The 21,599-nt window shown below is 35.5% G+C and overlaps 1 protein-coding gene across 5 annotated transcripts in view; it reads left to right on the forward strand.

Annotated features, from left to right (window-relative positions):
- The window catches only part of PHTF2 (putative homeodomain transcription factor 2), a 65,299-nt gene that overhangs the window by 28,938 nt on the left and 14,762 nt on the right, over positions 1–21,599 (forward strand). For 4 of the 5 annotated variants that reach the window (XM_017811516.1, XM_017811517.1, XM_017811515.1 and 1 more), the window contains 7 exons: positions 1,330–1,399; positions 3,248–3,406; positions 8,135–8,300; positions 8,972–9,136; positions 14,646–14,847; positions 16,122–16,280; positions 19,340–19,558. In XM_017811516.1, coding sequence (XP_017667005.1) covers positions 1,330–1,399; positions 3,248–3,406; positions 8,135–8,300; positions 8,972–9,136; positions 14,646–14,847; positions 16,122–16,280; positions 19,340–19,558 — 1,140 coding nt within the window. The remainder of the gene's footprint in view (positions 1–1,329; positions 1,400–3,247; positions 3,407–8,134; positions 8,301–8,971; positions 9,137–14,645; positions 14,848–16,121; positions 16,281–19,339; positions 19,559–21,599) is intronic. The other variant, XM_017811519.1, reaches the window with a different exon arrangement.

A 21,599-nucleotide genomic window follows, 5' to 3' on the forward strand; every position in this document is an offset into this window, starting at 1 on the left:
TTCTGTATTGGTCGTTCTCAGAGTGCATTTTGTCTGACCCATGTTTCAGTTCTGTGTATTAATTTTGTTTTGTTTCAAGCAAACTCCCATTTTTCTAATAGACACATCAGGTAATGACTACATATCTAGCTCATTGTAAACAGTTTGATTTTTTAATTTTATCTTTATTTCAGCATGAAAATAAATCCAATTGAATTTTGATGTGAGAAATACTTTGAGCTGCACTCAGTTGAACATTTTGCTTGATATTGTTTGTATAAAGATTAACATTTCCAGATTTCACTGATCTGTCTCTCATTGATAATAATTTCATTTTTATGCTTTCATCTATATTTAATATTTACATTTAAGTAATAAGTGTTTTTACATGTGGATGAAATAGGGCAGTGGTAGAAATGTACAGTTCACCAGTGAATGTAACTGCTTTTTGAATGAAAACAGTTAAATGACTTTCATAACGTTTCCATTTGTATCCTAAATATTTTTTGAAATATTTTATTTTACTCTGCATGAATTGTACTCTGTGGTTTCCTTGTTGGCTAATGTGACCAAGAGTCTAATCTAAAGGGAGCAGAATAAACTCACAACTGTCTCTGAGACTTGAGAGTACAGCATCACATTTTAGCATTAAAAGCAAACTTGAAAGCTTTGCAAGAGAGTTTGACTCTTCAGTGATGGAAGATGCTGTTTCTAAAAGACAAAATAAGCTTGCTTTTCTTCCTGCTGCTTTCCTATCGTGTGGGATTTTTTCCCCTCCTTTTAATTGGCTAATTTATATTCACTATGAAGAAAAAATTCAATACTTGTCTAGAATTTGGATTTCTGAGAGCTTGCTGATTAGTGGCTCCTGCATTGCAACGTGATTTGCCGTCTAGGTTTGGAATTAAAGAGTTGCAATGTAAGCATTTTGTGAAGTTTCGTTAGACATCTAAGGAGAAAAGAGATTCAGGAATGTAATTTGTTGCAAAAGTTCTGAAAACCTAATAGACATGTATTACTAATTCTTGCAAGTGTGTACATACTTTGTCTGCATAATGCCAAGCTATGGGAGATGAGTTCTCAGTGCGTAGCTGTGTTTGAAAAATTGCCTCATGGGTCAGTAATTGGTTGGGTTTTGTTTAGATTGTAAAGTGTTTAAAAGGCATCTATTGTGCATTGTTCCTTGGAATGTTTAATTTATAGTACTTTAAATCTATGAAGTTGACATATTTGTCTGAATTTTCAGTAGCAGTGTAGGTTAAATACAATTACTGACCACATAGATATTTTTGTCTTTTTTAATGTGTGTCATCTGCATGAATGTGTTTTGATAGTATTTGTCTTTTGCAGGGTTTGAGAAACAAACCAAAGAAAACAGGGCATGTGAAACCAGACCTCATAGATGTTGATCTTGTAAGAGGTAGGTCTGAGCTAGAAAAAGCTGCATTTCTCAGTATAAAAATAACAGCCATTCTGTGTCTTATAACAAGAGTGTATTAGTAAGTTTAAAATAACCCCAAGAAAACCAAAACACAGCAACCCTATATAACCCTTCTCTGAAGTGGGTGGATAGGAAATATTGGTGAATTATGAAGTCTAGATTAAACTGAAGGCTTAAGAATTTGATCTAAATTTTGCTGTATAGAGTTAGATTTTGAAAAAAAACCCAAAACTTGTGCATTATCATGGATAAACATTTTAAAATTTTTAGTTCAGAAATCTCCAATTGCCAGGCACTCAAACTTCTTCCAAATCTTCTGACATCTAGAGGAAAGGTTATGTTGAAGTTTCTGCAGAATAGAAATTGTACAGGCCATGACTGTTTCTTGCCTGTTTTAAATAACAAAATAGCAATAGAAGGTTAGATAATATAAGATTTTTCATCCCTTAACTGTCCTATAGTAAGTCTGTGCAATATGAGCTGCTTTTCCCCTGCATCCCTTAGTGAGTCCCACCTGCCTAGACAGCATCTCCTTCTCCTCTGAAAGGTGACTTGGAGAGCTATTCCCAGAGACTCATTGTGAGTGTTTCACACTTTGACAGTGGGGTCGATGGCTCTTCTGGGACAGCCCTGGGAGGGGCCTGGTCATGGTGTTCGTTCCATGGTTTGGATTTCCACCTGCTTTTTGCCTCCGTCCTAATCTGGGCGTGGGGATATGGGCCTGAGATGAGCTGATGGTTCCAATGATGGGTCCAGAAAAACCCCAAAAGGATATTACTTGGGCTCCTCCTCCTGTCATTATCTCTTTTAACATCTTTGGTTGTGCTGTATTAAAATATAACCTTTTAAAAATGGGAATGTGAGAGAAAGAAACAAAATCAAATAACATTTGAACTTTAAAGAAACTAAGAAACAGGGGTAGACCAGTATGATGATGTAAGTGAATAGCATTTAAATGACTGCTCTGCGTGGATGTCTAAGTTGGCATTAAAGCAATTTCAGTGCTGGCAGTGTTTTACCTATGGCAGCACAGAGCTCGCTAATACCAGTTCTGGTGGTAAATGAGGTGGGGATGGCATAGAAGCATGCAGTAGTTGCCATTTCCAATCAATAACTTAGCATAATTTAAGTCACATCCCCATTAAGTAAATGTTACACACTTTTCTAGCTGGGAATTTGTAGGAAGAAAAAGAAATGGAGAGAAAGGACATTTGAATGAGAGAGATGAAAAATGGTGTGGAAGGAGAGACAAAAATATTCTTTGGGTGGCTTCCCTGCTCCTGAGGCTAGTCCTCAGTTGGACAGATACACTTCAATGCTTCTCAACCTTATTCCATTTTCCCAAATGACATGGCTGGAGCAATTTACAGATGTTGATATTTTAGATCCCTTTGCTGTGTATGAAAGGGCTCTGCTGTGCATGCATGGACATGTAGTTTTCATAAGACTTCTTATTGTTTAATAACAAGTTTCTGATACCTCTATGAAAAAGCAATTTTTAGTAATTTATTTAAAAATAATTTTGACATAGTAAGAAATGCCAATGCTTTGTTATTCAAACATTCCAAAATACAGGAATTTTTGGAAATTCCTGATAATGGCAGCCAAGAGGGCACCAACAATTTATGCCGATTTTGGATGGAGGAGATAGTTATTTAAAGGAGCAATTAATAAACACAATTATTTGAATAAATCTTGTACTTCCACCATTTCACTATCTTAACTACTCTGCTAGAGTAGAGTTTTTGTACAACTAGAGTTTTTTTATTAGCCGTAAGAATGAAATAAATCTAAATTTCTTTTTCTTTTTTTTTTTTTTTTTTTAAGGATCTGCTTTTGCTAAAGCAAAACCTGAAAGTCCTTGGACATCTTTGACCCGCAAAGGAATCGTGAGAGTTGTTTTCTTTCCGTTCTTCTACAGGTGGTGGCTACAAGTGACATCACGGGTCATTTTTTTCTGGCTGCTTGTTCTTTACCTTCTCCAAGGTAGAGTTGGATTACAGCATCAGCTTCAACTGAATGCCTTATTTTAACTGTATGGAAGCTGCAGTATGCTACTTGGTTCACGTTATGCTGTTAAGGTTCATTCCAATATTTTCTGTCTCTTCATTAACATTTCTTTTACATATATATTAGGGACAAAATGAAAAATTTAAGGATCTCCTCACAGACTGTCTTCAGCATTTAGCACACATAAGTTTGTCACCTCTGTGTATAATTTAGGTTTTCAGGCCTATCTAATTTAGTTCAGGACTGAGCAATATTGAAGAAACCTTTGGCTTAGGGAGTGTTTCTTGCCTTCGATTTTTGGTGTGTCTGGTTCTTGTGCAGATCAAGAGCTCTGATCAAGAAACAAGCAAGGCCAAGCCTGCCAAGGTGTGTCCAGCTTGTGCAGCCTCGTAGGATGATCTGATGGACCAGTTTCCAGTTGTCCTTCCACATGTTATTTTGTTACATGAGAGGCAGTGACCTTCTAGCTTACTTCAGTCTGACCTCAGCCCTGCTCCTGAATGACTGGCAAATGAGGGACTTACTGTCCTCTGTGCTTCTGCTGTTTTTCCTACTGCAATGGGGAGACTATGCATCTTAATTTTATGTTTCCTAGATTATAGAAGGGCTATTGGGAAACTTCACAAACAGAATGGAGTTCACAACTTTTCGGATGTTCAGTATTGAGTTCGAGCAATCTGACTTTGTGATTCTCTTAAATATATGTAATATATAAGAAGAAAACTAGAAAGGAAGAAATGTAATGGAGTGAGTCAGTATCTAAAAGGGTGAAGAATAAGTGTTTCAGAAGTATGTACAACAGAAATGGAACAGAAGGTTAATGAAAGTTGGGAGCAATTTAAGTACCCTGAGAAGCTAAATGACTAATAGATTTTCCACTGAAATCAATTAAGATACAATATTACGTTTTTAATTTTGCCATCTGTCCTTTCAGTTATGAATCACTATATCATTTGGAAATTTTAATTAAAAAAGATAGAGACTTTAAAAAAAAATGACAGTACCTCATGTGGTGATGTTAGCAGCTATAAAATTATTTTCATGGTGCCAGTGCCTCAAGACCTGCAATACTGGCAAATATTCATGTGGCCTCTTATCAAAAGTCCTTGTTATCCTCATTTCTGAGATAGATTCCTAAGAAGTATTGTTGCATACATTAGCATTTGTCTATACTGCAGTAAGAGATCTCATAGTGTTAATAATTTTAATCTCATTTATAGTAATATAGATATTAAAAGACAGAAATTGTAGTTAGTTACTATGTTTGTAGGTGTCTTATTCTGAGAAACAGTAATTTTTTATGTTCCTATTGGGAAATTTATTTTAAAAATTTATGGAGTTTTCATAAGACTCTAAAAGTAGCAAAATAGTAAGACAGTGCAGATTCTGAGTGCAAGCAAGTTTTTAGGACATTAATTACAGAACTATCTTATAATTAATGCTTTCCCCCCTCAGATTTCTTGAGATCTGTGACTTACTAAGTTATGGTTGGAATACATCAGTTCCCTAACCCATATAGCCTATAACATGATGACGTATTTCTGATATTTCTGAGGTTGTGAACTAACAAATATCAGAAAATAATTAATAGTATTCCATATCACTCCATAAACTATTTTAAATACTTTAAACTGTGCTGAATTAGCTGCAGAGTTTTTGATAGTTTTTGAAATAAATTAAAAGAACATGGAAATGAAATTAAATTGACAGATTTACTTATTGGAAACTATTTAAAACACACTCCATCCCACCCCCCCAAGCACTGTGCTCAGTTACTGATTTTAACAAGATTGGCAAGGCAGCACCAAAATGTCAAGAATCTATGATGGAAACGTAAGAAAAGAAATTTCAAATTCCAGCAGCCATAATTCTACCCTGAATCTGGATTTTGTATTGTAGCTTGGACTTTCTGTCATCATGACAGATTCTCACTGACATTGTTGTAAAATGGTCTGATTTTATTTTGTTTATATATGTTTAGTTAAATTATTTTCTTTAATTATGAAGTGTTTTCTATAGATTTATGAACTGCATTACTGCTTTAAAATTGATTAGGTTGAAGAGGATACTTGCTAGCATTTATGTAAGTCTGTAGAAAAAGCTCTTTTCTTGGCTGTACATTTAAACTCCAGGTTTATTTGCATTGGTTTCCTTTAATGTAAAGTGCTTAGCACAATGTGTGATAAGAGAACTACAGACAAATGTTTTTTGTTCAAGGTCACAGAACAGGCCAGTGACTTAAGGTAGAAGTAAAACCTTTTTCTTGTGACTCCTTATCTACCTATATAATAGTACCTCATTTTTACTTTAAAAATGTTTTTATATTCTAATGGGAAAATCAAGAGTGAAAGTACAACGTATATCTCTATCATGTATTTCTTAAGTATGAAGCAAGAAACTTTAACAGTGATGTAATGGTTGTTTACTGTGGTGGTGAGATACATAAGTATGTATGCCTTTTTAAATTTGCTATTACAAGTATTTCAAAGCCTTAAATGCTCTAAAAATAAATGCTTGTTGGTCTTTGAAATGTATGATTGCTTTCTTTGAGACAGCTTTTTGCTCAGTGTGATATAATTTCATTTGTGTCTGTTTCACAAAATAAACCACTGTGTTTTAGGAAAGTGGAAGTCCAAATACTATAAATATGTAAAGAAATAATTAAAAGTGCTGTGAGAAATCCTATTCTGACCACTCCTACCTACCTGTTGGTAGGACCAATTCTTGGATAACTTGAAGGAGAGCATATTGACACACTGGGCACAAAGAAATTCTTGGATTTCCCTCCCCTCCCACTGAAAAGATCAGGAGATTTGTAACATTTTCCTAAATCTGTGTGAAACGTTGTGATGGGAGTCCCAATCTACAGATTCCTGTCTTCTGGAACATGATTTCTTCTAGATAGCTCTGCTTTGCTAAATGTCTATTAAGTAGCAGTAGTGAAGTTTAAAATTATTTTGTGTAGACCTACTCCTGCAAATTATTTCTTATGGATCTGTGGAGCTCTGTGTTCTCAGAAGAATATGTTTATCCTAATTTTATGGTAGGAGTCAAAATTGGCTAGTTCTTTACACTTTTACCTCATGAAGCTAATGTATGTGTGAGAACCTAGATAAGCTCATTTAGAAAGAGACAACATTAGTTGTACCTTTTGCTATCTGTACCTTTTTTTTATTATTTTTTAATAAGTTGGATTTCTCATAGATGCATACTGTCTTTCTGAGAAACCTCACGCAGCAACAACTTATTCCACACATAATAATAAAAGATACCCTGTGTGTTCTATGCAAGACTATTGTGCTTTAATTTAGGAAAAAGACTGAGGAGAAATTAGAAATAGTTTTTCCACAATCAAAAATATTTCAGTTGTTTCATATGTTCATTATGTTTTTAATACTGGTTACCTTGTGAAAGATTAGTTAATGAAAAACACGTTGAATCTCTTTTTAGTGGAGGACATCACGTCCAGGTATCTGCTGTGGCCTCATGTGGTTTATTTTAGGTGTTTGAATGTGGCACGTAGCTTCGCATTTAGCTGCATTTTTTTCCATTAATTTCAGTAGAGAATTGGTGAAAACTATTGCACTTATACCATGTATTTCTTGAGCTAGGAGTAGGTCTGAGTTATGGGACTTTCACTTCTTAGTAGTACAAGAACAAAACCAAGTTCTCATGGTATGTGCAGATGGTAGGAACATATAATTATTTCCCAGTTCTGTTTCTGAATTCTGTCTTGAAGTTTCTGTGCTTTTTGTTTTGGGCTTTTTTTTTTTTTTGATAGCTTCTCTCAACTGATTTATAGACACAGCACTCCAAGCCAGAGAGGCAGAGTGGCAAGGACATAGAATAAGCAGAAAAAGAGAGGGGTTGCCTCTCCTGCCTGCCTCATGCCTGGTGAATTTGTTCAGATTGACCTGGGGCCTGTAAAAATGTTTCTAAGTGGTGGGGCTGTGGGTACAAGAGAAAGAATAGCTGTATGGGTGTTGGCTGTATGTGGAAAGTGGTTATAGGGTTACAAAATTATTAGTTAGCAATGGAATTGGAAGCTCCTCCTTTTCCAACCACAAGTGCTAGTTAGAGTCCTGGTCACTTCAGCTGAACTAGCTCGTAGTTTACATGCTTTGTCTCTCATCTTTCCTCACTGCTAAAAAATATACACACAAGTGTATGTGAAATATATACTTGGTTGCTCCTACGAGTGGCTGTCTATCCAGATAGGCAATTTTGTCCCTTAACTGGAATATGGAGTTTAAAATACATTCTACTATACAGATTTTGTAGTCTCAAGTCTCACTTAACTTGTTGGATTGTGCTGTGTCATTCTAGGTGATCTAGAATTCCATTTGTTTAAGCTGCTTTTTGTTTTTTTCACCTGCAAATGTTTCACTGTAATTTCAAGTTGTTTCATGACAGATATAGCTTTCCAAATGCTTTTCCCCACCTTCATTCTGCCACTATTTTTTTGAGCAATACCTATAATACAGTGTGAAATTAAAGATAGGTATTAAGACAGTAGGCAACTGTTTAAACCTTTATTGCTGCTGGTTTTTAGCAATTAGAATTTCTCTCAGAATTACAAGAGGTGATTTAAATGCAGGTAAAGGGCTAACTGACTGGTTTTGGTTTTAACAAAAGCCATATAACGAGTAGGCCATTTCGGGCATTTCAAATATTGAACTCAACTTCATTTCCCTTCTTTTCCAGTTGCTGCTGTAGTGCTATTCTATACAGCCCAAAGCCCACATAATATACCTCTGACTGAAGTCATTGGGCCGATATGGCTAATGTTGCTACTTGGGACTGTACACTGTCAGATTGTTTCAACACGAACTCCTAAGCCACCTCCTAGCACAGGGGGTAAAAGAAGAAGGTATAGTCTATGTTAAAGTACTTTATCATTTAGGATTGTTAAACTACTGTAAAGAACATGCATGAAAAAAATGTAGGGGGTTACAGTCTCTATTTTGCAAGAAATGAGAAATTAGTGCTCTGTTTTTATTTGAAACTTTAAAATGGGTGCTTAACTGTGCTCTTTAACTTTTATGCATTGGCTAATTTATGCATAATTTTATTTGAATTTTAATGCATTGAATCTGAATTTTTGCCTCAAAACAGTTTCTATCTGAATAGAGTGACAATGTTTATATTACTGCAAATGTAGTTTTATAACTTCCCCCAGTGATCTGTGGGAAGCATACATTAAAGGAGACGCTCTCTGAAGTGTAGAATCTTTCTTCCAAGTACTTCACTGATTGGTTTGCCACTGTGAGTTGTCCCATTAAAATGGGAAACCCTGCAGTAGTGAATTTTGTAGTCTAAACCTCTGATGATGAAGTGAAATTTATTTTGTGTTTAAGTGTTATGATAATGTGCAGTGTTTAGTTTTATTAAATGGAATTTATAAAATTTATACGGTAAAACTTTAGCAAAATACTTTTGAAATCTTGCTTGTTTTTGCATGCTTAAACTGCTGAACACATTACAGAACTAGCAAATTGCACTTACAAAGCTACTTTCCAATTTTAATCTCTTTTGATGAAGGAAATTAAGGAAAGCAGCACATTTGGAAGTACATAGGGAAGGAGATGGCTCTAGTACCACAGATAACACACAGGAGGGAACAGTGCAGAGCTACGGTACAAGCACCTCTTGCAGTATTGGCGCTGTCTTCAGAGATATCTGGCATGCTGCTTTCTTTTTATCAGGGTTTGTATTTATTTAAGGCTACGTATGTGTTAGAGATGCACTATCCCTTTTCTAAATAAGTAAACATTGATGTAATGATTAAACTTCTATTGATCTAGTTTTTTGTTCTTAATAGCAAACTCATCTCAGTATTTGAAAATGTACTAATTGTTGTTTCTTGACTTTTGCAAATGCTGATGCAATAATTTTGAAAAAAATATGGAATTATCATAGAATAATTTGTGTTGGAAGGAACCTTAAAGATCATCTGGTTCTATCCCCCCTGCCATGGTCGGGGACACCTTCCAAGTTCAAAGCCCCATTCATCCTGGCCTTGTACACTTCCAGGGATGGGGTATCCACAGCTTTGCTGGGCAACCTGTTCCAGTGCCTCAGCACCCCCACAGTAAATAATTTTTTCCTTATATCTAAACCTACCCTCTTTCAGTTTGAAACCATTACCCCTTGTCCTGTCTTTACATGCCCTTTTAAAAAGTCCCTCTCCAGCTCTCTTGTAGCCCCCTTTAGGACTGGAAGGTGCTGTAAGATCTCCCCAGAACCTTCTGTTCTCTGGGCTGAGCAAACCCAGCTCTTCCAGCCTGTCTTCATAGGACAGGTGCTCCACCCTCTGATCATCTTCTTGTCTCTCCTCTGGACTTGCTCCAACAGATTGATGTCCTCCCCATGTTGAGGGCTCCAGAGCTTAGCACAGTACTCCAGGCAGGATCTCATGAGAGCAAGGTAGAGAATTAACTTTTATTTAATTAGGAGTACTCTGTGTGGGCTATCAGGAACAAACCAGCTCAGTTTCTCAGTTCAACTCTTCAGTTTTACTTTATTACATTAGCTGCTTATTACTTGGAAAGAATGCTTATTGAACTCTGTCACTGTCATCAAATCACACACTTTTTCTGAAGGAAAAGCTTTCAGGATTCAAATAGGCACAGTGTTTAGTTTATAAATAAATGTAGAAGATATGTTTTGTTATAATTAGAAGAAACACCTAAACCTGTTGGATTCCAGAGCTATCTTGGAAAGGATCAATCTGTTGATGGTAGTGCCCTGGGCAATTAAAAAGTTTTTTTAAAAAAACAAACATTCTATAGCAGTATCTGTTCAAGATATGCTATACATGGAGTATTTTGAGTGCTGTGTGTCAGCATGTATTAACAAGTGAAAATTTGCTCATAGTGTGAAATTGAGAAAAGGGATACTGCAAAGTTATTACATTGATGTTTTGTTGTGCATGCTGCATCTTAAATATGGCAACACTAATATGTCTGTCATACCTGTGATATGTGCTCTTAACCACTGGGAAAACTTATGTTATGTTACATAAGTTATATAAGTTATATATAAGATATTCTGGGAATATCTACTTGAAACCTTGAAGAGGTTTTAACAGTGTTTTAAAATATTGCAAGAGGAGAGTTCACTTGACTTTTTCCTGTGTAGATTAATCTAGCTTTGATAAACTGTAGGTCACAGTAATAGGCACCATGGCTGTTCTTCGGGTCTGAATGCATTACTTTGTTGTATGTTTCGATTATAGTCTTGTAAATTTTTAAATGTTTTCCATTCATTGAAGATACTGATCTTCAATAAGAAGAGAAGTGTTGGAAGATTCATTTTTTCCTTACCTTTCCTCCTTTTGGGCTCAGACTGTTTTCAGTTGAGAAGGGCTGTGTGGAACTTACTCTAAAGACTTGTTTAAACCATTTAATGAGAGGTAGTGTGTATATATATATAGATGTTAAGCCTCCATGATTACTACTTAGCATATACAGTATCTTCAAAGGATAAAAGAGCACAGAGTGACTGAGAATGCTGTAAATAGCCCTTAGTCCTTTGTCACCTCTTCAGTTGCAGAGGCACAGTTGTTTGTATGTCTGGAGCCATACAAACCATATGAGGAACTTGTCTAGTTCAAAAAATAACCTCTTTTTCAACCATGCAGTTCAGTTTCTTCATATAATTTTTTGTTATGGTAATGCAAACAGCTTTGTCAGCAGTGTGGGATGGCAGAGTGGAGCTGGGAGTGAGGAAGCAAGAGCACAGTGTGGAGTACATTGACCACTTGGTAATGTTGCTTAAAGAATATCTTAGGAAACCTCAGTGCAAGGAAGCTTCACAGTGATGTCTGTCCTGTTTCCTAAGACATATTTGGGGGCTCTTTAGATAAGCACATTAGACTGGCTCATTAGTGTTTATTTACAGCAGTTTTTCACATATATTAAGCTTTGACATACATTTTCTGGAGTTTTAAATATAGGTTTTAAATACATGATTTCAAAATTAACCTCAGAAATTATGTTCTCTGGTTTAGGGCAGAAGCCTGTGTACTTAGATCATTTGCCTACACTCCGGTCATTGCTAATCTGGAACTGTGTATTCAATAAATATCCTTTTGAATGGCAGAACTCAGTCTGACTGATAAAATATAATTCTGTACTTTAATCTAGCACAGTGGCAGTTTAGAAAATACTGATTAGTTTCACTGGAAAAGAAGGCCATATCCAAACAGGTGATTTATTCAGAAGGCAGTACTGATTTGAGACTTTGCTCTGTGTCCTTACTCCAGTGGAAACCTTACAACTTCTCTAAAAGTTTCACAGTGGGAATAGGGAGGAGAGTTTTTGTGACCAACCCCAATGGTAATACATTGGAATAGAGTACTTGACAGTGAAAATCTAAAGTCTTCCAGAAATTTGATTTAAATCTTCCTTAGTATTTTCTCTAGCTAATGCATAAATAAGACTAAAAGTCATTCTTGACTTAGATGTTGCACATGTTCAAACCTTTTAAGACCTTGGATTTATTCATGGCATTGTCTGTCTTGCTCTAAATACTTTTAGTTCTAGCATAAAACTGTAAAAGTTGATTGATGATATATGTATATATAGTAATTCTAGGAAACTATACATTTCTGTCTGCTAGGGAAAAACCTTTTTTTTTGTGGTTTTTCTTTGTGTTTTTTGATTTTTTTTTGTTTGTTTTTTAGCACAATATAGTGCATGAAAGTCTAATTTTAAGCCTAAATGTATGTTTTTCTGGCTTGAGGCTTACACTTAAACTTAGGGATTCTTACAAAAGATAACTGGCTTTTATGTTAGAACCAAATAAAGACTTCAGACAAGCTACCTGTTTTTCAGGAATGAGCCTTAATTGATATCAGATGGGTAGTATTCCTCTTGTGATTTTAGCACTTAAACATTGCTGGAGTAGTGAAATCCTGTCTGAACAAACTGTCCATATATGTCTAAGTTCTTTCTTTTATCTGTTCTTATTCAACTATTTGAGGCTACTTCTTCCTAGTAGCTTTGAAATTTTTTATAAAATGTATAAAAACTTCTCAAGTCAAACTTGGAATAGTCTTGTTAATCCACCCCTGTTGTGGAGGAAGTGTGTCTGACTGCATGTGTGTGTGCATGTGATGTGAATTGTGTTTGCTTTTGCACTGTTAAAAAGAAATTTTTAAATAGTACTGGAAGTATATTTAATGAATTACAAATTTGCTGCTCTGGATTCCTCCTTATTGCAGATAATTTAATATTAGTGCTACTTCCTTAGTACTCACAGCTGACCTTATTGAAACTTTTACAGTGAGTTGCCACTTAAAGGACAGTACTTGCTTTATTCCAAACATGGAAAAGCAAAGTTTTCCATTCAATAATAACTGGAGCTTTCCCTATCGTCAATTGTCTTCATTAACTTGGCTAAACAGTGGCATTAAGGAATGGCACAGAAATAAAGTTCTAATGTGTTTACTGGTGATAGTTTGACCTTTTTGTCCAAAGCCTCAGTAATGTTTTAGATTATCTTAATGGACCTAGAAAATTCAAGCTCCTTATGTGAGCTCTCACATTGGCAGTCTGCAAACAGGAGGCTCACTGACTGATCTCAAGCACACCACACATGCTAAAGCATGTGCTGGCTCTTTACTTTTGTAAGCTTATAATAAAACTTAATCCATGCAAATATATAGTAGCTGCAGAAAGTGTTTCTGGTGGTTTTGTATTCTTTTAGAAATTAAGTTGGCCAAGAATTTTGGGAGTAGGTCAGAGAATACTAGGTGAGTTCCATAGCTTCATATAAGAGAAGTGGAGCAGCAGTTCCTTTGCTTTAAAAGAAATATAAATGTTAGATTTTTTTCTAGTCAGGGGTGAGGAAACGAGATTGAAGATGAAAAAGGAAGATGAAACACCATGGTAACATTGTCCCTTCTCTTCATTATTTTGTCTGTGTTCTGACAACAAAATTGGTCCTTTTTGGTTTCTTTTCCATTTTATCCAGCTCTTCCTAATGAATTTTTGTGTTTAGGACTCCCCTTTATGTGTGGGATACCTTATCTTGGAAGGAATGTGAGGCGACTATCCAAATTCTCCCAATTTGTTTGATGTACATACTAAAGAGGAATTTAATCTTCTGCTGTGTAATCCAAGCCCTCACAGAATGCCTCACTCCTTAAAGAGAAAGGCAATACATATTCTCTCATAGGAGCACAAGATCAACTGGACAGATTCTTGGTAGTTCTATGCCCAGTGTTCTGCTTGTAATAAAAATAAAAAATTCTGGAAGCTTTATTTATAACACTCTCCTCTTCCTCTCCCCCCCCTGTTTCCCCACCAAGCGTTGTGAGAATCTAACAAGCAAAATCTAATTTACTTTGAGAATACAGAAGCTTAATGGAAGACTAAAAGTAGTCTCTGTCAGTAAGGTAGCAAGCTGTTATTCCTTTTCATTCCTTCATCCACTGCACTTTCTAGTTTGGAAGTGTAATCATCCAAATGTTTGCTTTGAGAAAGCCTTTTTCTTACATTAGTCTTGCTGCTACATCTCTTGACTTAGTAAAGGACCTTGGTTCTAGAGGATGTTATGGAAGACTTTTCACCATCATAAGTAGTCTTAAGATTTTATGCTTTGAAAAAAGGTTTAATTATTGTGTTTGTAAGATATATTTTAAAATGTTACTGAGGTGTTACAGGATAATACAGGAAAAGGTAAATCCCCTTCTGTTTAGCAGAGTTGTCAATAAGCAAAGTGTATTTAAAACAACAAAAAATATCTGTGTAGAGAGTAATAAAAGGCATGTTTGCAGCTTCAGGAAATCGCATGCTTGCTTTGAATTAATAATCCTTAAAGCAACTTCTATCATACCTCTTTTCTCGTTAAGATGGAATAGAGGAGTTTCTCGTTTACATTTGAGGTTTGTGGTTCTTCTATTGCCAAAGTTGCTGTGAAAGTTTTAGTTTTAAAAACTATATTTCCTTTTCTCTTCTTTCAGTAGATAATGGTGCACATTTCATTCACACACTCTGACAGTTTATACTTTCCTAAAATTGTTACAAAATAATGGGTATTATTTACAAGATTAAATAGTTACAAATACTGCATCAAGTGTTAATGTTGTTTGTTTGTGGTTATCTTAGTAGTAGAACTAAAACAGGATCGGAGAGGAATAAGCAGGACTTAGACTGGGAAATAATTGAGAGAATAATTAATTTAATACATGTATTTGTTTTAAATATAGGTCTAAGAAAGCAAAGAACTCAATAGATAAATCCACAGAGACTGATAATGGCTACGTGTCCCTTGATGGGAAAAAGACAGGTAAAGGCAGTGAAGAATGTGTGCAGGCCCACGAGCGTCGCTGTGAAGTGATCAGGCCGGAAGAGACAGGGTGGAGCACTTCCACAGCCAGAGAGGTGTTCAGCAATCACAGTCATCACAAAGTAAGTGTGCTTGTTGCTTTCGAAGGAAGATTGTTAATTTGTCAAATGATGATGAAGTCAGAATGAAAGTGATGAAGGTTCATCTCAGAGCAAAAACTTCACTTTGTTCCTCTGCAGGAGGTGCTTTCTCAGCAGTGATAGCAAGGTTCAGTTGTCTTATCAGTTCCAAGCATTTTACGTTCTTCACGAAATTCATCAAATCAAGGACTTTTAAGAAAAAGGATTTTTAAATAGTTTTAAATTTCTTTGATAGAATGGATGAGATGTTTCTATGCTGAACTTGCTTTGTGAGAAGACCCACATTAAAGAGAAATTGGCAGAGACTAGAATAGGGTCCTTTCTTCTCTCCTTCTCATCTCTTCCTCTGAAGAAAATCAAAACATTTCAGTGTCAGTGCAAAACACAGTAGAGAAGACATCCCAGACTGTTCTGCCTGTCCCTATTTCTGTCTGCAACTCAGCTGTCAAAAAGGGGAAATGTCCTGCCCTTGAAGCATCTCAGAAAATGGAGTTTGTCATGGAAGAGAGAATGATGTTGCAGGGGGAGGAAGGATTTGTTGTATTCACAGAGAGCAGCTTTGCTATTTTTGTCCTTTTTGTGTTTCATTGATGACAGGAAGACTCCAAAGGAAACTTTACAAGGTCCTTTCTGGTGATCTCATAACAAATGAGAATATGCAAAAAAGCTTTTCACAGTTGATCTTTTTGCTGCCCTTTTTCTTTCTGTTACTGTAAGGGCTACTTTAACTATAGTTTAAAATCAGGGAAATGAGAAGTGAAATAAATAAGTGATCTCAGCATGCAATCTGTAGCACCTTATCCTTGGGAGAAGAGGTAAATGTTAGTTTTGTACTGTGTGTGTTGATAATTCCGTGTTAGAGTGTCTGCTATCACAGTTTTGTTAGGGTTTTTTGGGGGGGGGGTTTTTGGGGTTTGGTTGGTTGGTAAAAATTTCTTCCCCAATGTAAATACATTTCCTATAAGCCTTTCTTGCTAGGTTCAATTGAGACAAAATCACATCTAAAATAAGAATGTTGGAATTTTTCTTGGGTATAATATAAACTGGCCCTTCATTTGAAAAATGTTTATTGTGATATTACAATTTCTGTTTCATAGTGCTAATGGTACCAGTTAATTTTGACACTTGAAAATATGTTAATATCTGGTTTAACTGAGCATAGATACTAAAGGTGTAGAAAGAAGTTTTCAGTAGTTGAGAACAAGGCTTAGTCTATATGACTATAAGTCTTACTAGTAATGTGTTTCTTGCACCAGGATACTCACAGGATTGTGACAAACTTATCAGATGAAGTTTCCAGTGAAGAAGGGCCTGAAACTGGATATTCTTTACGTCGCAATGTGGAACGCACTTCTAGTGATTGTACCCTTCGAAACAGGAAATCTCACCATTACAAGAAACATTATCCTCTGGAGGTATGTTCATTTCTGATGCTTCTTGTCTGTAAATTGTTAAAACTTCTTGACTTCTTAATGAATCAGTATGTTTTCCTCAAACTTTTTTTTCTCCTGTACTGGATCTTAGTAGTCTGTTATTTGGAAGTCACGTTGATGAGGGACAGAGATTTTTTTGTTTTAGTTTAATGACAGTGTTTTGAAATTAAGAGGTTTTAATTTAGTTTGTTTGAGCTTCATCCTATTTTTCAATTTGTTATAAGGAGCCTAAAATATGTTCTGTACATCTTGCCTCAGGTTATGGCAACTCTGTTACTGTCTCTTGACACTGGTTATCTCCTCTAGAAATTTGCTTTGTTACAGAAGCAGTAGTAATTGACAATATACAAATTTTCATCATGGTGCTGCTCCTGTTTCTCTCCATTTAGTTTGTATTTTGGATTCACTGGCTTTCTTGTGGAGAAGTCTGATTTACTCTGAGTTTTCATTTGCTCGTGTTTGTTGAAACAATTTAAAATATTGTCATGAAGTCTTAATGAAATTGTTAATGCATAAAGATTCAGAAATTTTAAGAGACTTCATGACATCATGAAGAGGGGGGTTCATAGATTCCATATTAGCAGAGTCCTTAACTGTAAGGACTCAGACATTGGAAGAGAAAGGGGTATCCTATTGTGGGTTTATTTATTTATTTATTTAAAAAATTATGCTCTTTTTTGCTAATGGTATGCAACTTAACAGATATACAGAACACTTTAAAGGCTGTATTGCTGTTTTTTTCACTAAGACTGTGACCAAAGAGTGTAAAGAATAAAATCAGCTCTGAAAAAAGTCCACTGCCAGGTGGGTTTGATAGGCAGAGCCTCATGAGTAGGCTCTCTACTTGATATAAGAAATGTCTCCTTGGAAGGTTTCAGATATTACTTTCTCTGATCACAACTGCAAAGCCTTCATGCTTTGCATAGGAAACTTTACTAGATGATCTTATCTTCTTTCACTTATTTCTCACAGACTTTGGTTAAAAAGATCCAGAAGGCTTATTGATTTGAGTGTTTAATGCCTTTTGCATGTGTGCTTTAGGATAATTGAGCAGGTTGATACTTGGAACTGTTTGTTTCATATTACAGAAGATGTCTCTTGACTGTATCCTTGTGCAGCTGTAGTGCTTGGCAAGAGGAAGCAGAAAGACACTGTTACAGCTGATTTTTTCTTTTCTTAGCTTAAATATATTTTCTCTTGCATAGAGTACTTCAGAGGTAGGGAAGGCTGTGTAGATACCTTCAGAAACCGAAGAGACAAAATTTGCTCCATGTGTAGGTCTGGCAGTACTTTTTCACCCTGTTCCCCGTTTACTGATCTGACTGATGCCATGAAAGAGGAAGCCTTTCTTTGTTGTTCCCAACTCGCCTCCCCCACACAATTACAAAGGAAATGAAACAATAGTTTTAGATTCAGTGAAAGCTTTCTTTGTATTAAAAAAAAATAAATTAGTGAAGTCAGTGGATATACTCTCAAATTCTGTCCTGCATTTTCTTTTACCTTCATGTTTACTTGTCAACTTAATTGTTGTTTGAGCAAGCTCTTTTTAATGTTCTTCCTTTATTAACTTCAACCCTCAATGGTATCCAGGAGTGACTACTTTCTATAAATACTTAATTTTTAATTTTTAAGAAAAAAATAGTTCAGACTTTTTCTGCATTGATGTTATCCCTCACTTGGTAAAATGAGAGAGTTCAGACCAAATTTTTCTAAATATTTATTTACAAAATTTTTTACGTAAAATACATAGTTTTCAGAGAGATTGAAGAGCATTTCTTTAGATAGTAATGCATTACGAATCATAAGTTGTGCCAGGGGAGGTTTAGGTTAGATATTAGAAGGAATTTGTTTACAGAGAGGGTAATCAGACATTGGAATGGGCTACCCAGGGAAGTAGTGGATTCTCTGTCCATGGAGGTTTCTAAGAAGAGACTGGATGTGGCACTCAGTGCCATGGTCTGGTAACCGCAGCGGTGTTGGATCAAGGGTTGGACTTGATGATCTCGGAGGTCCCTTCCAACCCAGCTGATTCTATGATTCTATGATTCAATGATAATAAGTTAGTATGTCTGTCGAAACATTGCTAATTTTTTTTTTCAGTGTAAAAAATTGGGTATATTCTCAAGAAAAATTAGTAGAAAGAAGTAAATTTTGTGTTAAGAGGGAATGGAAATTGCCAGAGGATGGTAATGAGTAGGCTGGTACTGCTTTTAATACTTCATCTCTGTGTTGTAGGAAATGGATTCTGCTTATTATGGAAAGTAGTTAAAAACTCCACATTCTTATCCTGAAGACAACTATAGATTATTTCATGTGTATATACTGGGAGATTTGAATGTCTCATACTTAATATTTTTCTTTCTTTATCTAACATCTGGGTAAACTTTGAGTTCAATAAGGCATACTTGTTTCTCAAGTGCAGATTATTTAAAATAATTAAAATTTTATGTATGACTATGCAGACTATGCATATAACTGGCATTAGCTATGTGTACCCTTTCCTTTCTACCTGATGCATTACTGTCTGCAAACAAACTCACTCTGTCTTTGAGAAGATCTGTAAGTAGTAACAATGTGATTTTAGGAGACTTTGAGAGTCAGTTCTTCAGAAGTTTGAGACATAGCTGGAAGCTTGATAGTTGCTGTTAAATTCTAAACTAATGAGTTCTAAAAATCTGTAAAGTTGTTATTTCCTTTTAATAGTTAGTATGATTTGATTCTTCTTTATGTGGTCCCCTCCTTAACAAAGCAGGAGTCATGGATTGTTGGTTTTTTGTACAGTGTCTTAAAATGTGCAACCTCTTAGACNTCCCCTCCTTAACAAAGCAGGAGTCATGGATTGTTGGTTTTTTGTACAGTGTCTTAAAATGTGCCACATCTTCAATAAACATCTAAATCTTTCTGGTGAGAAAGATGATGGATTGGAACATAAAAAACCCAGATAAACACAGGTTAACTAATTTGAACTTTCTAACTGTTCTGCCAAAAAACGGTGTAGAATAAAAATGCTGCGTTAATTCCAATGCAAATTTCAATTTCAGGATACCCCTAAATCTGGTACAAGCTGCAGTTCTCGGTGTTCAAGCTCCAGGCAGGATTCTGAGAGTGCGAGGCCGGAGTCAGAAACCGAAGATGTGCTGTGGGAGGACCTGTTGCACTGTGCAGAGTGTCACTCCTCCTGTACCAGTGAGACAGATGTGGAAAGCCCTCAAGTGAATCCATGTGTGAAGAAAGAATACAGAGATGACCCCTTTCATCAGGTTGGTATCTGCCAATTTTGATTTTTTTTTTTTACACTACGCACAAGTTCAGAATTTTCCATTTTATCACATGTCACAGGAGGCCTGGGAGAAAGAACTCTGTAACAGAAAGTAACAAAGCCAAAGTGATTTGATAGAATTAAAACAAGGAAAATTTGATTTCTCCTACTCAGTCATTAATTTGTCAAATGAAGACGATATGACAATATGCTAAAATTGGATAGCTTATAGAATATTTGAGAGTTTGAATCTTAGTTCTAGTTCATGGTTCTGTTTGGTTGGGGTTTTTTTCTGGTTTGGGGTTTTGTTTTGTTTCTTTGAGGTTTTTCCTTGTTTTTTCTCTTTGTTTTTTGTTGCTTTGGTCTTGGATGGGATCTCCCCCCACCTCTTTTTTTCTCTAGTGGAATTACTTTTTTGTAAGCACTTATCGGACATCTTTCTGTTTTTTTATGTATAAATGTATATATAGAAAAATCAAACAAAAAGATGACATACACAGTATCTAATGTTATATATATGTATTTATATGATGTCACATGTATACTATATATGCCTAATTCTATTTACTTTTTTTTTTTGCCCGAAAACCTAATAATTTTATTTCCCTTCTTTAATGGTATTGTGTAGCAGCATATAGACAGTAATTTCTGAAAATTTGGTGTTTGTTTGGATAGCAGTTCAGTTGTTACCTGTCTTAGGCTAATGTTGGACAGAATGCATTATTAATACTCAATCATTAACAATCAAGTTTTAGTCTTCATTTCATAAAAACTGTTCATATGTGCCATTCAGTGCCAGTTTTATTTGTAGTACATATCTTATCTTTAATTACATGGCTAATTTAAACCACTTAAGTAAAGAGATGGAGAGAATGTGAAATATTCTTCTGGGTTAACAAGTCATATATATGGGTAGTGCATCATCAGAACTAAGGAATGTCATGCAAGGGATGATGTTAATGCTACTGAGGAAAAGAATTTCAAAAGACAGGTTCTTCACTCATAGCCAGAATTGAAAATGATGTATTTGTTGATTTTAAAAAGTTGGGCTCCCCAAAAGCCAAGCCTTCCCTCCATCCCCCCAACAAAAAAAAATCCCCCCAAACCAAAAGAGATAACAGTTTGAATTTCATGCAGTCTTTGCTTTTTTGATTTATTTTTAGTTCTTCTTGCTTGCATTGCATAAAACACAAAAGTGTAAGCCTTGAAATAGTGAGTTGAATTGCAGTATGTATATTGACTTGGGTTTTCTGCAGTTGAGGGTTTTTCTATTTGATTGCAGATTTTGAATTTTTGAGACTCAGCTCCTGGTGTTGATACTCCCTCTAGAGGAAGACCTTGGGAATCTGTGGCTAAGAAAGTCCTGCAAAAAATATTTGCGATGTTTAAATAATATAAATAATTTTTTTTCATCAAATGGAAATAAAAAGGGAGATAATTGAGCACTTAGCAGAATACAAAGATTTCAGATAAACACTGATAAAGCAAGCAATAACATAAAAATAAAATATTTACTTTTAATCAATGATAAGTTAAAATTAAAAAATAATATCATGCCCTTTTCCCAGCCAGCACCACCACTTTCAGTAGTGTGATGCACATAGTGCCAGGTGACTAAAGCTGAGAGCAGTTTTAATCACCTGAATGGGAGAGAAGTGAGACAGGGCTGAGGAAAGTCAAGAAATGGCCTGAGCAGAACTTGTCACCTCAACATTTTTCATATCCTTCAATTTTCACTTGGCTCTGTGGTTACAGAAAAAGGTCCCTCAGCAATAAGTGCATTCAGTAGGTTGGCCTGGGATTGCTTGGCTCTTGGAGCAGTGTGTATTGATTAGACACCTACCTCTGAGTCTGAGAGCTCTGAGTCTTGTCAAATATAGTTTGCATATGGGGGGGTCTTTATCCCTAACAAGGATTGTAAAGTACACAAATATTAATAAGAGCAAATAGAAAAAAAGTGTTTTCCTTGGGCTCAACCTGAGAAGAATACTTTTCAGAATGTTAGGGGAAGAATAATAATAATTTAAAAATCCATTAAACAT

Source organism: Lepidothrix coronata, unplaced genomic scaffold, assembly GCF_001604755.1.
Source record: "Lepidothrix coronata isolate B3197 unplaced genomic scaffold, Lepidothrix_coronata-1.0 Scaffold32, whole genome shotgun sequence".
Taxonomy (NCBI): domain Eukaryota; kingdom Metazoa; phylum Chordata; class Aves; order Passeriformes; family Pipridae; genus Lepidothrix; species Lepidothrix coronata.